Here is a 15,859-nt window from a genome sequence, read left to right as displayed (position 1 = left end):
TTTTTAAGAAATGATTCTTGATTGGTCGTTATTTTTATTATATTTATTAAATTAATTGTTTCAGAGATTGTACTATAATGTTGAAAGAAATTTATATGTGGCCAGGATTGAAAAATACCGTTTTATGCACAAATGATCCTTGGTCAGTTGAGAGTTTCTGATACCGTTTTCATCCCTAGATGGAAGAGTACGTTGGTAATAAATCTTCTATCTGTAGGAGAAAAACAGAGCCATCGCATTCGTTGTGAAGATACATTGTTCTATCACAATATAGATTGATCATGTACAATGCAATGATGTAGCGTTTATAAGACAATGTGCAGTTTTGCACACCTTTCCCTATATTTTAGCCCTCACTCTCCTAGCTTCCTCTTTAATGCTCTTATGGTTAGCGAGATCGAGACGAGGAAATGTTAGCTAGCAGTGAGCTCAAATAGAAGAGAAGGTGCAACCGACCGTAAGCTCGAGTAGAGGAAGGGCTAGGTCACCGATGAGCTTGAGCAACGGGGGTTGGCCATTGTCAAGGGTTAGCTTGAGCAATGAAAGAAGAGATTGTGGCCAGCAGTGTATTCAAATGACAATTGACTTCGGATGCAACGAAGAAAGAAGAGAAGAGAGTGGGAGAAGATAATAAGAAAGAAATATAGAATAAGAGAGAGAAAAAGTATGGCCTTTCGTCTAACGAACTAGATAGCACAACATCGTTCCTAAACTACTTGATGGCAAAAGAGCAAATACACACAAACTTAAGTTTTGTTTGGAACAAGGTATCTTTTAAGTAATTTCGGAGGTTTGCATTCCTTTGGAATTATCTTTTTTTTAATATAGGTTTGTTTGGGGCAAAGGAAATGTTGTTGAATTCCTTTGAAAATGTAGCAATTCTGCATTTTTTTTTGGGAAAGAAAACATCCAATGTGAGCCAAAGGAACTTTTCCTTTGCGTCATTCATGGCTCTGCATCTATCTCTTTCCTAGATTTTTTTTCACTCATCCAAACAACTCAAATTTCACCATTCGCTTGGATTGAATTCCTTAGTTTCCACTTTACACCATATCCTAATTCCGTGTTTTTCATTTCTTTGTTCCAAGTAGAACTTTCGTGTTATATTATCAATTTTCCTTAGAAAACCACATCATGCCTTCAAGGTTATTTCAAATCTCTTTAAGAAAAAAGTAAATTGGACTAACATACACATACCTCAAAGTACTTCAAGATGTGATTTGTGTATTACATAAAATAAGAAATAGAATTTTTTTTAGATAATAAAATAAGAAATAGAATGGAAATGAAGAAGAATGGTGTTGTAAAACACCGGCAGTCTTATCCCTCAAGCACACTGCAGACATCCAAGTTAATTGTATTATGCACAAGCTACATGCCCCTACAAGTACTTTCATAAAGGATGAGCCAAATCTATGCTTTTCCTTCCGTTTTGTATTTATTAGTTATTGCAGATCTGAAGTGAAATGCAAAATGCAGGGTCTATTTGTATATGAGAAAATTAGGTATTGTATGCCAAATTTGTACATGCACGATAATAGGCACTAGGCAATAGTCATTTATGCATCCTTATAGGCACTAAAATACTAGACCACAGAATATAGCATCAGCTTAATTGTCTACCATTACTTCTGAACAACAGAAAATTGATGGTTTTTGGCAAACCTATTGCCTAATTGTTTAGCCAAAAGTAGCATTTAGAAAAGGACCATCGATTTCTTTAGAATTCAATGGCTCACATCCGTTTCAGGTTTATCCTCGTGGATAATTAGATCTGCCTAACATTTCACCATCTTCTTATCAGTTCCTTGTTTTCATTAAAGAGATCTGCATTTTCGTGCATGCATTATGTTGAGATTCAGAGAGCTGCCAATATTACTCCTATTATCAGGAATAGAAAGCCCATGTAGGCTTTTCTTTTAAAGAAACTACATCTAGGCGCACACGCATGACGCATCCATACTCAAATATTATCGGAGGCATCAGATACCACCCCGCAAAGCACAGTCATGCAACACACTAAAGTCTACATCGATACAATTGGTGAACGCCAACATTAACCGCTGAAGCGGCATATTTGCAAACGAAAAATAATTTATGAATAAAGCTTGTATATAGGTGTTCTTAGCGATCTAAAAGTAAAGGCTAGAAAATAAACTTCGATGAAAAGACCCCAAAATCAACTTCAAATTTAAAGTTAAAAATTTAAATTTTGGCTGATAAGCATAAGTATAAGCGAAAAGATGAAGCCATAAATCTAGAATCTGAATTGTAATGAGTTTGTAACACAATTGTACTACTTAGCTAGCAGACCACGGGTTAACCCCATGAAGATTCAATCTCACGGCTCCCATGACTCCATAAGCTAAGAAAATAGTACAACAAATGAGATAGATTATGTTTTCAAAAAAAAAATGAGACAGACTATTGATTAGATTAATATCGTGGATTATCTACTTCATCGTACAAATATATTAAATATTTTGAGAAATAAACTTAACAAATAATTTAGAATAAATAGTCTCAGCAATATATGAGAGATTTTGTTTTTAAGAAAACATATTTTAGAAGAGTTGGTCAAATAATTCACGATAATAATTCGGTGAAGTCATTATCTTTTTAAAAAAAAAAATCGGTGAAGTAGCTGGTATGAACATGGTCCTCTCACACAATTACTTGAAACTGTTATTATAAAGAGAAAACAGAGCTTGATCGATATTACAATTACCTTTGTTCCAGCAGAAATGCAGCGTTTTGGCTTCAGCGAACCTCAGCCTAGTTTATAATGTTCTGAAAAGAATAAGTTAGAAGGAAAATCAAATTGTCCAAGTTGCAATGATAAGGGATCACATTTTACCACGACATTGTTCTCTACGGGCACAATCATTTTACTTCAGATATGTTCTTGTTCCCCCAAATCATTTCACACCTGCAAGATCATGACTAAACTATTTTCAAGTGGCTTTGAGCATCTAATTTCCTCTCTAGAAAACAAATGTGAACTGCGCGTTCAAACCAAGTTTAGCTGTATTAGTTTCCTACGCCGAAACTGCAATGAGTTTCTTGCCAATAATTTCAAAACTCACAAGTTGCCTTCATTTGAATATTTGTCCCTCAAGGCACCATCTATACATTCTTTTGTCAACGGAATGCAGAGCCAGAGTCGAATAAACAAACGAACTGACTATAGAATAAACAGATCTTTGGCCCAATCAAAACTGTTCCCAATCAGAGCTCACATTATTCTAGTTAATCACTGCATCTTTATTCTAATCTGCATCGGGATCGCTGCAGCAGTCACATGCATCAGGACGTTAAACAAGTCGTCGACTGTACTGACAAATACTAATTTGCAAACTGAAGTAGAGTAGTATATTTTGCTTGTGGTCACAATCTCGAATTCACGAACTGTATATATACGACTGCACGATTAACAATTGGGGAAAGGAAATGTCAGTCTTGAGCAATGTAAATTCTTCTCTTCTGAAGAATAATGAGGTGCAAAACTATTGCGTATTCCAGAAGAAATGTCTTTCTGAAGCAAGGGCAGACAATGGTAATTCATTTTGTAACTGTCTCTGCATTTCGATTGTAATCTTGGTTTATAAATCAGTAAAGCATGAATAGATCCTGATTTCAAATGAAAATGAAACTAGAGATTGGCAAATTTTTGTGCTGATCAAAAACTAAAAAAGAACTGGATTTTGTCGATTTCGAAAACGTGTTACTGATGAATATCTGAACAACACTATAGTCTACAGATGATCTGAAGTATTCTGAACCGTGTTCTACAATATATTGCCAAGAATCTACCATCTTAGCTTGCAAACTCGCATTGCCAGCTACTGCTACCACTGTCCAAATTGAAGACTCCATTTTTTTTCTCAGGGAAAAATTAAGGCTATGTTCGCAGCAACTACCCGTCGAAAAACTGGACAAGCAAGTAGGTGAAAGTGAATTTGACACGGTTCTTGATTATAAATTGCTCAAGGGACAATTACAACCAACTGTACGATGGAACATATCTTCTAGGAATATACAGTAATAAATAGTAGTAGATTAGGGCATCTTATGAGCTAATATAGTACAAGCCTATGTACTTGTTTAATCAAGGAGCCATAGAAAAACTTGGCCTCTAGTTATTTACTCCTCCTGCTCAATCATTTGAGGCAAAATGGAATCCATGGGCGTCCAAGAACTGCCTGTTCCTGCAGTTCCTTCCAAAAACAATTTTAATAGTTTTTTCCAATCCAATTTCTTGGCATTGCAAACACCACAGATGCATGGCAACACAATGTGAGCATCACTGACATGGCAAGTTCATCCGAGATGGTAAGAGAGAGTGTCGGATTGCCACATTGGCGCCACGTCATGCAGAGACGGTTGGTTTCTCCAGTTTGTGTGTTGCTTTAACGTTGGTGTTTGTTTTGTAGTTGTTGGATCTGAACTTTGAGCATAAAGTTTGGTGGATCTGAACATAGAATAGCTGCAGAGGACTTGCATTTCCCCAATGTATATTCTCTCTCGAGATGAGGTCAATGATTGCTGCCATTTTCTACCTGTCTCGGCTTACTTCTTGGTTTCCCTGTCGGGCTCATGGATTAATCTCTGCCTTTCTTTCGCTGAAAAGTTGACAGTTAAAGACATTAACATATCTTCATATCAGAAAGACAATTTTATTGATAAAAACCTGGGTATTATGTGATCCAAGTTGCATAAAACTACAATAATTTTGATACGTGACCCATAATCTTTGATATTATGGTCATTATGATCTTACAGTTTTATAAATCACACAGTTAACCAAATTGACTTAATATTATAAAAAAAATATAGAATATTTGATACAACATTTATATGACGAATTAAAATAACTAATACATTTTGAACACAAGTTTAGAGATCAATGAAAAATTGGTTAACGATATGTTTTGTCAAATCTCAGGGCTATATGCGACACTCTAAAGTTTGGGCATATTTGGTAGGTCCTAAATTTAACTATATGGGTTGGGTCTAGAGTGGAGTTATGGAACTGCCTAAACCACATCTCTAGTTCATTTTGTGAGAACGCTCCAGCCAACCTCGCTCTCTTTTTGGATGGAGTTGAAACCATTTGGTTGGATTCTAGCTTTAGAAGAGTTAGAGCTGTACCAAACGAGTCCAAAACTATGATTTTATACAACTTGAACCGTTTATGGTGTTGAGAGATTTACTCTATCGAAAAAATCCCCGATCCTATCCTAATCCTAATATAAAATGCGAGTAAATCTCCATCAACAAAAACAAACAAATCAAACTAAAGATATGCTATGCATGCACCAGAATACATAATATTCAGTCATATACATCCAACCCTTCGATCTGAACTATCACTGTAATTAATTTCCAACCGTTCTGACGGACAGAGAGCTCGATCGCCATTGATACACCCTCCCGTTCTCGCGCTCGATCTCCCGGCGTCCGTACGTACCACCGCCGGCAGCAATGGCGCCACCGGCTCATCGGCCAGCCAGCTGCCGGACTTCGCCGGCCGCCTCGCCGTGCTGCGAGTACAGTGCCGCGTGCGCCTTCAGGGCAACTGCGATGAACATGCAGAGAGGTACACTGGTACTGCGTACTTCGCCGGCAATAATCTCTGAAAAATAAAATAAAATTTTCCATTGCTCGCAGCTTTTGACTTTTACTGTTGCCCTGCACTCGTAAAGCTGGAAGGACGATAGGAAAAAGAATTAACAAAAAGTAAAGCTTTTCCTACGTTCTAGATGGTGTACTAGCTAGGAAGTTAGTCAGTCACTGCAAGAAATTTGATGGTCTTTTTATTTGACCGTAACTAAGATTTCATGATCTTGGCCTCGGTCAATATTTCCTCGTTTTTATGAGAATTGAACGGTTTTCTGTGAAATTCCCGCGTTCCAAACTTTCTGATAGTCTCATACAGTTTAATTTGTGGTCCTCCATCTGTTTCAAAATATAAGGCGTATTTTGTTTCATTAGAAGAATGGTTTGACCTACAATTGCTCTATTACGATACTATAATTTATGTGATACAAAAGTATAATAATAAGTAATCCGTTACGAATCTAATAAATTCAAGTACTTGAAAGGAGTGTTTATGGATAGGTTGTCCCTGAAAAGGGAGATTTTTTCAGACAATGCCCTGAAAAAAGGAAGAAGAGACAGGGAAAGAGAGCATTATGCTGTTAAGCTGTTGCCCAGAAAACATTATGCTGCTAAGCTGTTGCCACCACCACTGCAGGAATTCAGAGGACACTGCAATGTTAGGCATCAGCACAGGCTTTGCACACTCTCCTTTATTCCAAAGGGAGAACAAAAAAAAAGTTGGCCTACTTATTACTTGAAACCTTATGCCAAACTGCTGTTCTGCATTTGCTGCAGTAGTAGTTGTAGTGCTTCATCCTGAACTGTCAACTGAAGCTTTGGAACAAAGAACAACAACAGCATTGGCCAGTGTGGCCTTGGATTGGATTGCTGAAAGCTAAAGCGTTGGATTATTACCTGCCTGTGCAATCCAAGGAAGAGAGAATCGGAGGAAAGATTAGCTTTGGTGTCGAGCTGTGGAAGAAGATCACCTTTGTGACAGAGAGAGAGAGTGATGGTACTGTAGCTTTGATGCTGTAGCGGCCGTGGAACTCCCGTCAGAAAGCTGTCATTCTACTCGACCTAACATGATGTTTTCTTTGCAAAGAGTGAACACGAAAGGTGCCCTTTATTGGATTCTCTCTGAACTTTGATTTATTATTATTATTATTTGTTCAAAGGTAGTAGCTTCTGTTTTTTTTTTAACTTTTCCTACTGAATTTGATCGTTGACACGAGCTGAATTGCTGACAAGTCCTTTCTGTCACCTGCTAGTGACAGAACCGTAGGTAAGAACAATATCACGATTCACACAGGAAGTATGCCTTTTGAGACTATCGTGCGAGTTGTAGGTATGAGATTATTCAGTTTCAAAGCTAATTATGCTAGTACGATGTACTGAATTTGGAGGAGCAAGGAAGAATGATGGAGAGATGTACAGTAGTAAACTGAAGAGAGGTGAAGCAAAACAAACCTGCACCTGTTTCTTACACACACCACAAAAATGAGAACATTTGTAAAGATCTACCAGTTATGTTTGCCATCCTGAGAATGACCTAAAAGATGGAGAAAATTTATAGAGTAACTGAAATCCAAGATAACCTGCAAACAGCACTTCTTTGCAAGTTTCCTCTGATACTGAATCCCATGGCCTCTTAAAGCTCAAATCCATGTAAGTAGCCGTCAGTAAGCAACAGACTGTCTACTACTGGTATCTAAAATCCTAAGCAGATAGGCTGGTTATGGATGACTAATGGGCTTGTCTTTCTTAATAAGTATCACTACCGTCATTAGAGTTCCAAGATGTTCTTTTGAGTCATCCAAGCCCATATATAGATAGTTCTCCGAAAACCCATTTGGGTAACTGACCATTTCCAAGTTAGTTTCACATATGTTGCTGCCTTTTGACGTGGTACACAGGCAAAACTCAATAGGATACTGCCTGAAATTTGTTGTATCCAGTTGTAAGCCTTTATGTAAATGTCAGAAAAAAGGTTGCATGGATGTAGATGCCAGGTAAAAAATACCTTTCTCTAAAAAAAATAAATGTCAGAAGTTATATGTTACTAGGCTATTATATTTTCAGCTTATTCACCGGATTATTAAATGAATCGTTTGCTCTAGGCTTCGTTACGGCTTCTTAAAAACTATATTTTACTGTATTGTTTAGATCACTTATTTTAAGCTATTTGTAAGTTAATTTCTCAAAATTTTATTACCAAATAATCGACAACAATAATCTAAATAGAATAGGACCAAGAACTCAAAGTGAGTCCTGCTGGAGTTTTCTAGTGATGTATAATGGGCAATCCAATGATGAACGAACACGTCTACCTGAATCATTTTTCCTGGTTTACTTTTGAAACGAAATTGTTTGAATCCGTTCGTTCCATGATATTATTGGCCGGCCTCCATACATTCATCAAAAACTACTAGTACGAGTAGTTTAATAAAACCTTTAATGGCTTGGCCGTGTTCTTTTTTCAATTCTGGATTCTGAAGTTCTATTTGCATTCATGAAACAATCTTTTGTTGCTCTTTAGTTTCAGATGGCTCATTATTTTGCAACAATCGTTCAGTCCACTGGCACCCATCAAGGTGCCGCCTGCGGTTCAACTCGAATTACCATCAAAACTAAAAGCTTCTCGGTAATGGGCCATACCCTTCGCGGAATGTCCGGGGTCCAGATTTATATGGGCCGATATATGGGGCACAGCATCTGTGAGTCGAACCAGACTCTAACGGCCCAAACTTTACTGGCCCAACGGGACCATTTCACTCTGTATTAGGCCTGGCCTATTGGGTTCCCTGAATTGGGCCTCGATCAATTATCTTGGGCCGCATTTATTCGATGAAGCGCCACGTCAATGCGAGTCAAATTAGCCACGTAGACGCCACCTGAGCTAAAACCGGGTCAAATACTGCCGAGCGACCTTATTTGTTTTGCGTTCAAGGGACGAAAATCAGACTAGACGACAAATAGAGGGACCCAAAGTGAACTTATTCCGACTCGGATTGCCCAAACGCTATTCCTCTTGTATCTTGCTTTGCTGATGCTATCGGAGGGCGAAGGTTACTTGGTTGGCTACGGTTTTGAGCAAGGTTTACAATCTCGAGCGGTATCATCGGATTTCATGGGATCCGTCAAAAAAACCGATGAAATTCGAATAAATTTTTATCAAAAAGTTAAAATTCAGTTTAATTTTTTAAAACTTGACCAATAGATGACTGCAAAATTTGTATGCGACCAATCGGGTGAATATAACATGGCAGCTGATGGCCCACTAGATAGAATTGTGGGCTTGTGGCATCTCTATTCTTAATTGCCGTTTAATAGCCTGGACGGAAGTTTGAGCCTTCAAAATTTTCTAGGCTCCAGAAACCCAATTGGAACTACGCAAATCACGTTAAACAGAATCAAACGCAGCTGACTAGATAACCAATGCGGCCAGGCCACTGGCAGGTGATCCCGATCCTACCCGAACATTATAGCCAGAAACATGCTGATCAGGACGATACCTCAACACAATAAATTCAACAGATACAATACAGCATTCATCCAGAGCAAAAACGCAAAATGCAGGACATGTAGGCTAATGATGCGATAGTAATTTGGCCACATTAGAGTAGCTGCTGGTAGCAAAAAGGTTGACATAATAGTTATCTTTCACAGTACCACATCGATTGAAAGGAGAATACTTGGAGGCGCGACAGTTTCCTACAATCAAACCAGACCAAAACATTATACTGATAAAACAGCCTACTCGTCCTCCTGGCTACGGAGCCTTGCAAGCTTGTTGGTGACCACGATGTCGAGCTGCGCAGCACGCTCAACGATCTCCTTGCGCTTCTTCGTAGAGACGTTGTGGGCAATCTCGGCACAGTAGGTCCTGTTTACAGGAGAATTAGCTCATTAGCAGAAAGTTTGTAACTGCAGCTGGTGCTGACAACAGAAAACAGCAATGCTGAACACCACCCCGCTGAAAGTAAGCTTGGTGAACAAAGTGATTACCTGTTGTGCATCATGAGCAACTCCAGCTCAGAGACATTGTGCACCACAAACTTCTTGAACTTGTTGGGGAGGTAGTGCCTGGTCTTCTTGTCTGAGCCGTAACCAATGTTGGGCATCAAGGTGCATCCCTTGAACTTTCTCCTGACACGGGAGTCAATACCCTTGGGCCTGCGCCAGCTTGGCTGGACAAGTATGAACAAGTTGAAGTTAGTCTCAGCAAATATGCCAAATAGCCATAGTTACAAACGAGGATGCCATGCCCACTAATGAAAGCAATAACATGCAGGAACTCATATGAAGGATGATAACAGTAAACCTTTAAACGGTGGCATCACATTAGCATCCATGAAACAATAACATAGTTTACTATTACCAGGACAACTGGTGCAATAGAAGTGCATAGAAGTCCATAACAGACTTTGCAAACAAACTTCGATATACTTAAACAAAAATATCACAATGAAGTGTTGGTCCAACAACAACATTCTCAGCTAAGCTGACTAGTAGATAGCAAAATTGTCAGTAGTGCTATACATAGCTCAATATCTGCACACAGGCCTTGCAGTTCTGATAATACGAATAGAAGGAGGCAGCACTAGGAGCAATGTTCACACTTCACAACAAAACAGTTTCTTGACGCAACAATCCTAATTTCAAGTAATCACATGCAAGAATGATGGGAGATATCTTGCCTTTCATTGCGTACAACATCATGCAAATGGGTAAATTTAGGTTAACCAACCACAATTGAAAGAGCATTCAGCTACTGGGAAACCAACCACATCTAGTTACTATACAAGCGTCTCTTGTTACTGGACACTAAACTACTTCCTCAATTTCACAATGTAAGTCATTCTAGCATTTTCCATTTTCCACATTCATATTGATGTTAATGAATCTAGATAGATATATATGTCTAGATTCACAAACATCAATATGAATGTGGGAAATGCTAGAATGACTTACATTGTGAAACGGAGGGAGTAGTAGTTAGCAAAATAGCACTTGTGTGTATCAAGACTAAGCAAATCACCACATACTTCAAGCAAATCCAAAACACTTCCATAGCCTACTAAACCAACCCATGAATTTGAAACAAACTACACATATCCACAAATCGGTCAAACCTGAGCAACACGTATGACCTAATTCAAAATCAAGCAGGAAACCCAGCTGATCTCACCGCAGCTACTACTACTACCACTAATCGAAATGGTCCATTCCAGAAAGCACAAACTCGTCATCACCTTGAGGCATAGGTAGCGGTCACTATGGGGCCTCTTGAACTGCTTGACCCTCTTCTTCACGATCTTCTTCGTCAGCAGCGGCACCGCCATCTCTGCTCCACCAAAAACAACAAAAACAAAAAAAACTTAAGAGACGAGATCGACGATGCAGCAAGCAACAAATCCAACCAGCTGCGTGAAGAAAAATCTTGATTCCTGGGCAAGAACTGACGCTGTACCTTCGGATCGGAGAGGGAAGCGGAGCGACGAATTTGGGGGAAGAAGACGCGGCGGCGGTGGCGGTGGGGAGGATGGCGAAGGGTTCTTATACGGGGGGAGAAACCCTAGCGGGCTCGTGGCCTTGGTCGAATCGACGGCTAGGATCTCGTGAGATGGAAGCGGACGGCCGGATCAAGTTGTATGGGTGGGCCGTCCTGGCATTCCAAACTGGGCTGGATTTGCTGGGATAAATGGGCCACGTGCGTGGTTAGGCCCATATGATCTGAACTGGGCTGGTTCTGCTCGGATAAAGCTGCTTCTGGGCTCGTTTGATGGGCCTCATCCCACCCGGCCACTTAGATGGGCCAGGAAATTCTGGCCCAAACTATACGGAGATTCGTGATGTCCAAGCAGCTTGTCTGTTCCCGTTTGGATTTTTCTGATTTGCAGAATTCAGTAGACCGAGGAGAATTTAGTAGGGTGTGGTCCGTAGATTTGGAAGGATTCTTATCAAATTTTCGGCAAAAGCGTCTGGATAAGACAAGCCAAATGTTAGGTGGAAAAGTATAATTTTGCCATTGTTGTTTCACTTTGAACAACATCCATTTTAAACGGCATGAGTCACCAAACTATAAATCCTAAATTTGGTTTGTATAATTGAATCAGACTGTGCCAATGTTACAGCCCATGTGCAGTGTGCACGCTCCTCACATCTTGGTAGGAGTAGCTAGGAGCGCACTCAGCTGTCGATCGCCCTTTTCCTGCACTCCAGTGAAGGGGGTCCAACACAACTTTAGAAGAAGAAAACGAAGAAGGAATTTTCACCATCTCGGCACATGATAGACGGCCGTGCCGGGCCCGTTCACTTTTGCCGACCCATCCTCTTATCACACACCCTTTTCTCTGATCCATTGAGTGCTCATCTTGCTTGTGTTCATGCATCTACAACTCCTCATCCTATATTCCTATCTTGATTTCTGCTGCATCAGTGCATACACGATTCGGTCATTTCAGACTGCATGTGCACTCATTGTACTCTCGCTGTATTTGGATTGCTACCATTGCATTTTTTTTTGTCAGTGCTAAAACTTAGTTAAATTTTGACACTACTAATTTTTTTAGGGTAAGATTATATTTGGTTTGCTATCATATAAAGCCAACTTATGAATTCTAGTTAAGATTGTTCTAGATATTGATGTCAAATCTAGCATGGGCATTACCAATAAATTGGTTTTAGTCCAAACTAAACACATGTACTATTTAAACTAACAAAATATTGGTAGGGCTAAGTTTTGGTAGCAACCCAAAATGGCTCTTAGACTTATCCTAATGCTACAAATCTAAGGTATATTTAGATTCATAGTAGTTTTCATCCCTAATTACTACTGTCTTTATCTTAAATTATGAAAACCTAAATGAAATACTAGTATTTTCTAGTAGTACAATCTGACCATGAGGTAGTACTGCATTTCCTTTTCGAGTGCATGCTGCTGTACTGCATCCTCATCGATTCAGAGACACAGTACACATGGTAGTACGAAAGAGAAATAAAATGTGCGTGACATTATCGCCGTTTTTTACTGCAACCATGTGTCCATCTGAACATTCATGCTCCTGCAGGTACACGGTATATGTACACACTAGCTGCTACTACTAGTACAGTATTAGTAGGTTATTTTGTGAAGGAGACGAGACGCAATCTGGACCGTCCGATCCATGGCTTCATACAAACCGGTCAACCGTGTACGTTTGGCACCGTAGCAGTTGGATCGTCGCTATCATCGGTGTTCGTTTCGGCAAGCTGACAATTCCTGCTGCTACTGGTGCGAATCATCCTGCTCGTAGCGTCCCTGATTCTCAGTTACACCGAAAATCCATACTACTTTAACAAGACTCTAATAATGATAACAGTGAATCTGTCACTCCAACTGCTTCCATCGTAAATTTTACAAACCATTCGATGAACTTCTTTATGTTAAAAACCAATCAATCTAAATGGATAGCGACGTATAGAATCAAATTGAGACAAATATTTTCCATAGCAGAACGACGGGTAGAACATTTCACCAAAAATGCATTTTATCCGTAGTAAAACACGGGCTTTAGCTAGTCTACCAAAATTCTCTACTAAAGCATGTACATGTGTGTGTGGAAATATATTTACCACTGCCTTTATCTTAAAATATGCTCCAATAACTTTGTCTCGGTTCATAGTTGCTATATTAGCTATTAATAATTTGGATAAGTCAGTATCTAGATTAATAATTAAAAGTTAATACTTCCTTTTGGAAAGAAAGTTGAATTCTTGGCTATGAACTTAGACATGGCACATGTCTATATTCCTAGTCAAGATTCATTTGTTTTGGAATTGAGGGCGTGTATATCTAATAGGACATACTCTCTCCGATCTTTCCGTTTCAGGTTATAAAACGCTTTGACTTTAATCAAAGTCAAATTACTTTAAGTTTGAAAAATATAATAACATTTTCAACCCAAACAAAATTTATTATAAAAATATATTCAATTATTGATTTATTAAAACTAATTTGGTATTAAAAATATTACTATATTTGTCTATAAATTTAGTCAAACTTAGTTTGACTTTGACCAAAGTCAAAACATGGAGTAAATCTGAACATAGCTATATCCATATTTATAGCTGAAAAGTGAGTACTATTTTGGGAAAAAAATACATAGTACTACCTCCGTTTCAGGTTATAGGACTTTCTAGCATTGTCCATATTTATATAGATGTTAATAAATCGAGTCACATATATATGTTTAGATTTATTTATATATATATATATATATATATATATATATATATATATATATGAATGTATAAAATGCTAGAAAGACTTGTAATATGAAACGGATGAAGTATTATTAGTATATCTTGTTAATTGCTATTGCACGGACGTATTACTGCAAAGGATTAATCCTCAGTAAAAGCTGGCATTTACACTCCCTCCCAACGGTCTCCAGCTAGCTGGGCTGGTGAATAGCGTAAACAAATGCAAGCTCACATGCACACTCTGTTCAGACATTCATAGTTGCACAGTCCTTGTACCTACTGCAGTCACTGTTGCCAACCTCACTGACAAGAAATACAAGACAAATTCATGGGTAATTACCCCCCGGCAACACATAATTATATCGCAAATACATAATCAAATCCAGATAACGCAACTGCACAGTGCACACTCTTCCCTGCCAACGCACAGGATGTTAAAACACTGTACCACACTGATCCGGAGATCCGAAATTAAATAACCCCAAATTACCACCAGATCAATGGCATGTACAACAATAGTAAAATCACTGTACTAATCTAGTGCCGAATTAACAACAAGTGCTGTGCACCAACCATTTTTTTATTGCAAATGGAAAAATCAAAGAAAAACTAATTATAACAAAAAAAAAGCAAGAGAAAATGAAAAAAAAAAGAGGAAAGGAAACAAGAACAGTAGGGAAATAATTGTTCAAGAAATGATTCATCATGCAAACATCAATGAACACCACTAATCATGGTACTAGGACGTAGGAACGTAGCTGTCAATAATCTTTATCATACAATCGCCAAGAAACCCACCAACGCCGCCACGGCGAGCGCCGGCGCCGACACGGCGGCGGCGGTGGTCGCCGCGTTCTTGCCGGCGGTCGGCGCGACGGAGGACGACGCGCCGCTGTCGCTGCCGGAAGAGGGGGCGGGGCCACCGGCGACGGGCGCGGGCGCCGGCTCGGACGCCGGGGAGGTCGCCGTGGCGGCCTTGCTGCCGGCGAGGACGAGCTTGGCCTTGGAGGCGAGGTTGGCCGGGCCGAACGCGTGCTTGTCGGGCGCGCCGCCGGTGACGGAGGAGCCGACCTGCCACACCTGGTTCACGGACTTCATCCCCTTGTGGAGCTGCAGCTTGCCGTAGAGGCGGATCTTGCCGCCGCTGCCCTCGTCGGCGGCGAGGTCGGTGGCCGGGAACGCGATGGGCGTCGAGGCGCCGCCGAGCGCGACGTAGCCGGTGATGTTGTATGTCTTCACGGCGGGCGCCGACGAGGACGAGCCGCCCTTGAGCGCCACGAGCGCCTGCGTCCCGGCCATCCCCTCGCCGGTGGGGTTCAGCCCCCACGCCACCCACCCGCCGGCGCCCGCCGGCGCCGCCACGAACGCCACCGACAGGGACGACTTGGACGCGTCGTACGTGTAGTGCAGCGCCGCGCCGAGGCTCGGCAGGTCCTCGCACGCCGCGTACGCCCTCCCCGCCGGGAACTTCTCGCCGGCGCACGCCGCCTCCGCCGCGCGCATTGCCGCCGGCGAGGCGAGGAGGATCAGCGCGAGCACCGCGACGAGCCGATGCGGATGCGCCATTGCCGAGGGCGAGTGGATCTGGAGCTCAGTGGAGGGAGAAGCTCAAGTGGTTGGCTGATTTGCTTTGCTTGGCCTCTTCTTCTCCTCCTCCTTGAAGTGTGGGAGTGTGAGGGTTTATAAGGAGTGGAAGTGGGGTTATGTGTGATTATGAGGGTTATCAGGGGGTTATTTGTTAATGTTTTTTGAATTTTTTGAAGATGGAAAGGGCAAATTTGGTCCGTATTTAGAGGGGTGTGATATCATTTGGTTGGTGACAAACATGCATGAGACATGAATCCTGACTCCCGTGAGTTTGTTGCGTGTGTTATAGTAGCCACGAGGTTGTGGGGTTTGTACTTTGTACCTCTGGGTTTTATTATATTTGCAAGGTGTCATTTGTCGTTAGATTCAATTTTGTTTAAACACTACTCCTAGTACTTTAGAAGTACATTCTCACGCTATAAAT

General features: G+C 40.6%; 2 protein-coding genes across 2 annotated transcripts; both read right to left on the bottom strand.

Annotated features, from left to right (window-relative positions):
• Window positions 1–9,186: 9,186 nt before the first annotated feature.
• On the bottom strand, window positions 9,187–11,133 carry LOC4346086 (large ribosomal subunit protein eL32z). Its single transcript, XM_015795159.3, has 4 exons — window positions 11,075–11,133; window positions 10,857–10,948; window positions 9,610–9,791; window positions 9,187–9,487 (listed from the first exon to the last, which is right to left on the bottom strand). The coding sequence occupies exons 2-4, from the start codon at window positions 10,944–10,946 to the stop codon at window positions 9,358–9,360; spliced, it is 402 nt and encodes a 133-aa protein (XP_015650645.1). The 5' UTR covers window positions 10,947–10,948; window positions 11,075–11,133; the 3' UTR covers window positions 9,187–9,357.
• Window positions 11,134–14,410: 3,277 nt separating this feature from the next.
• On the bottom strand, window positions 14,411–15,502 carry LOC4346085 (auxin-induced in root cultures protein 12). Its single transcript, XM_015795158.3, has one exon. It carries the CDS (start codon window positions 15,412–15,414, stop codon window positions 14,623–14,625), a length of 792 nt encoding a protein of 263 aa, XP_015650644.1. The 5' UTR covers window positions 15,415–15,502; the 3' UTR covers window positions 14,411–14,622.
• Between the last annotated feature and the right edge of the window lie 357 nt (window positions 15,503–15,859).

The sequence above is a fragment of the Oryza sativa genome, chromosome 8, assembly GCF_034140825.1.
Source record: "Oryza sativa Japonica Group chromosome 8, ASM3414082v1".
Classification (NCBI taxonomy): Eukaryota; Viridiplantae; Streptophyta; class Magnoliopsida; order Poales; family Poaceae; genus Oryza; species Oryza sativa.
This window is presented reverse-complemented; position numbering and strand designations above follow the sequence as displayed.

Bases quoted from the DNA above. Each gene is read 5' to 3' on its own strand.
- LOC4346086 (XM_015795159.3), bottom strand. From the start codon at position 10,946: ATGGCGGTGCCGCTGCTGACGAAGAAGATCGTGAAGAAGAGGGTCAAG. The intron at 9,792-10,856 runs GTGATGACGAGT...ATACTTGTCCAG, and splicing joins ACCGCTACCTATGCCTCAAG to CCAAGCTGGCGCAGGCCCAA. The intron at 9,488-9,609 runs GTAATCACTTTG...TCCTGTAAACAG, and splicing joins TTGCTCATGATGCACAACAG to GACCTACTGTGCCGAGATTG.
- LOC4346085 (XM_015795158.3), bottom strand. From the start codon at position 15,414: ATGGCGCATCCGCATCGGCTCGTCGCGGTGCTCGCGCTGATCCTCCTC.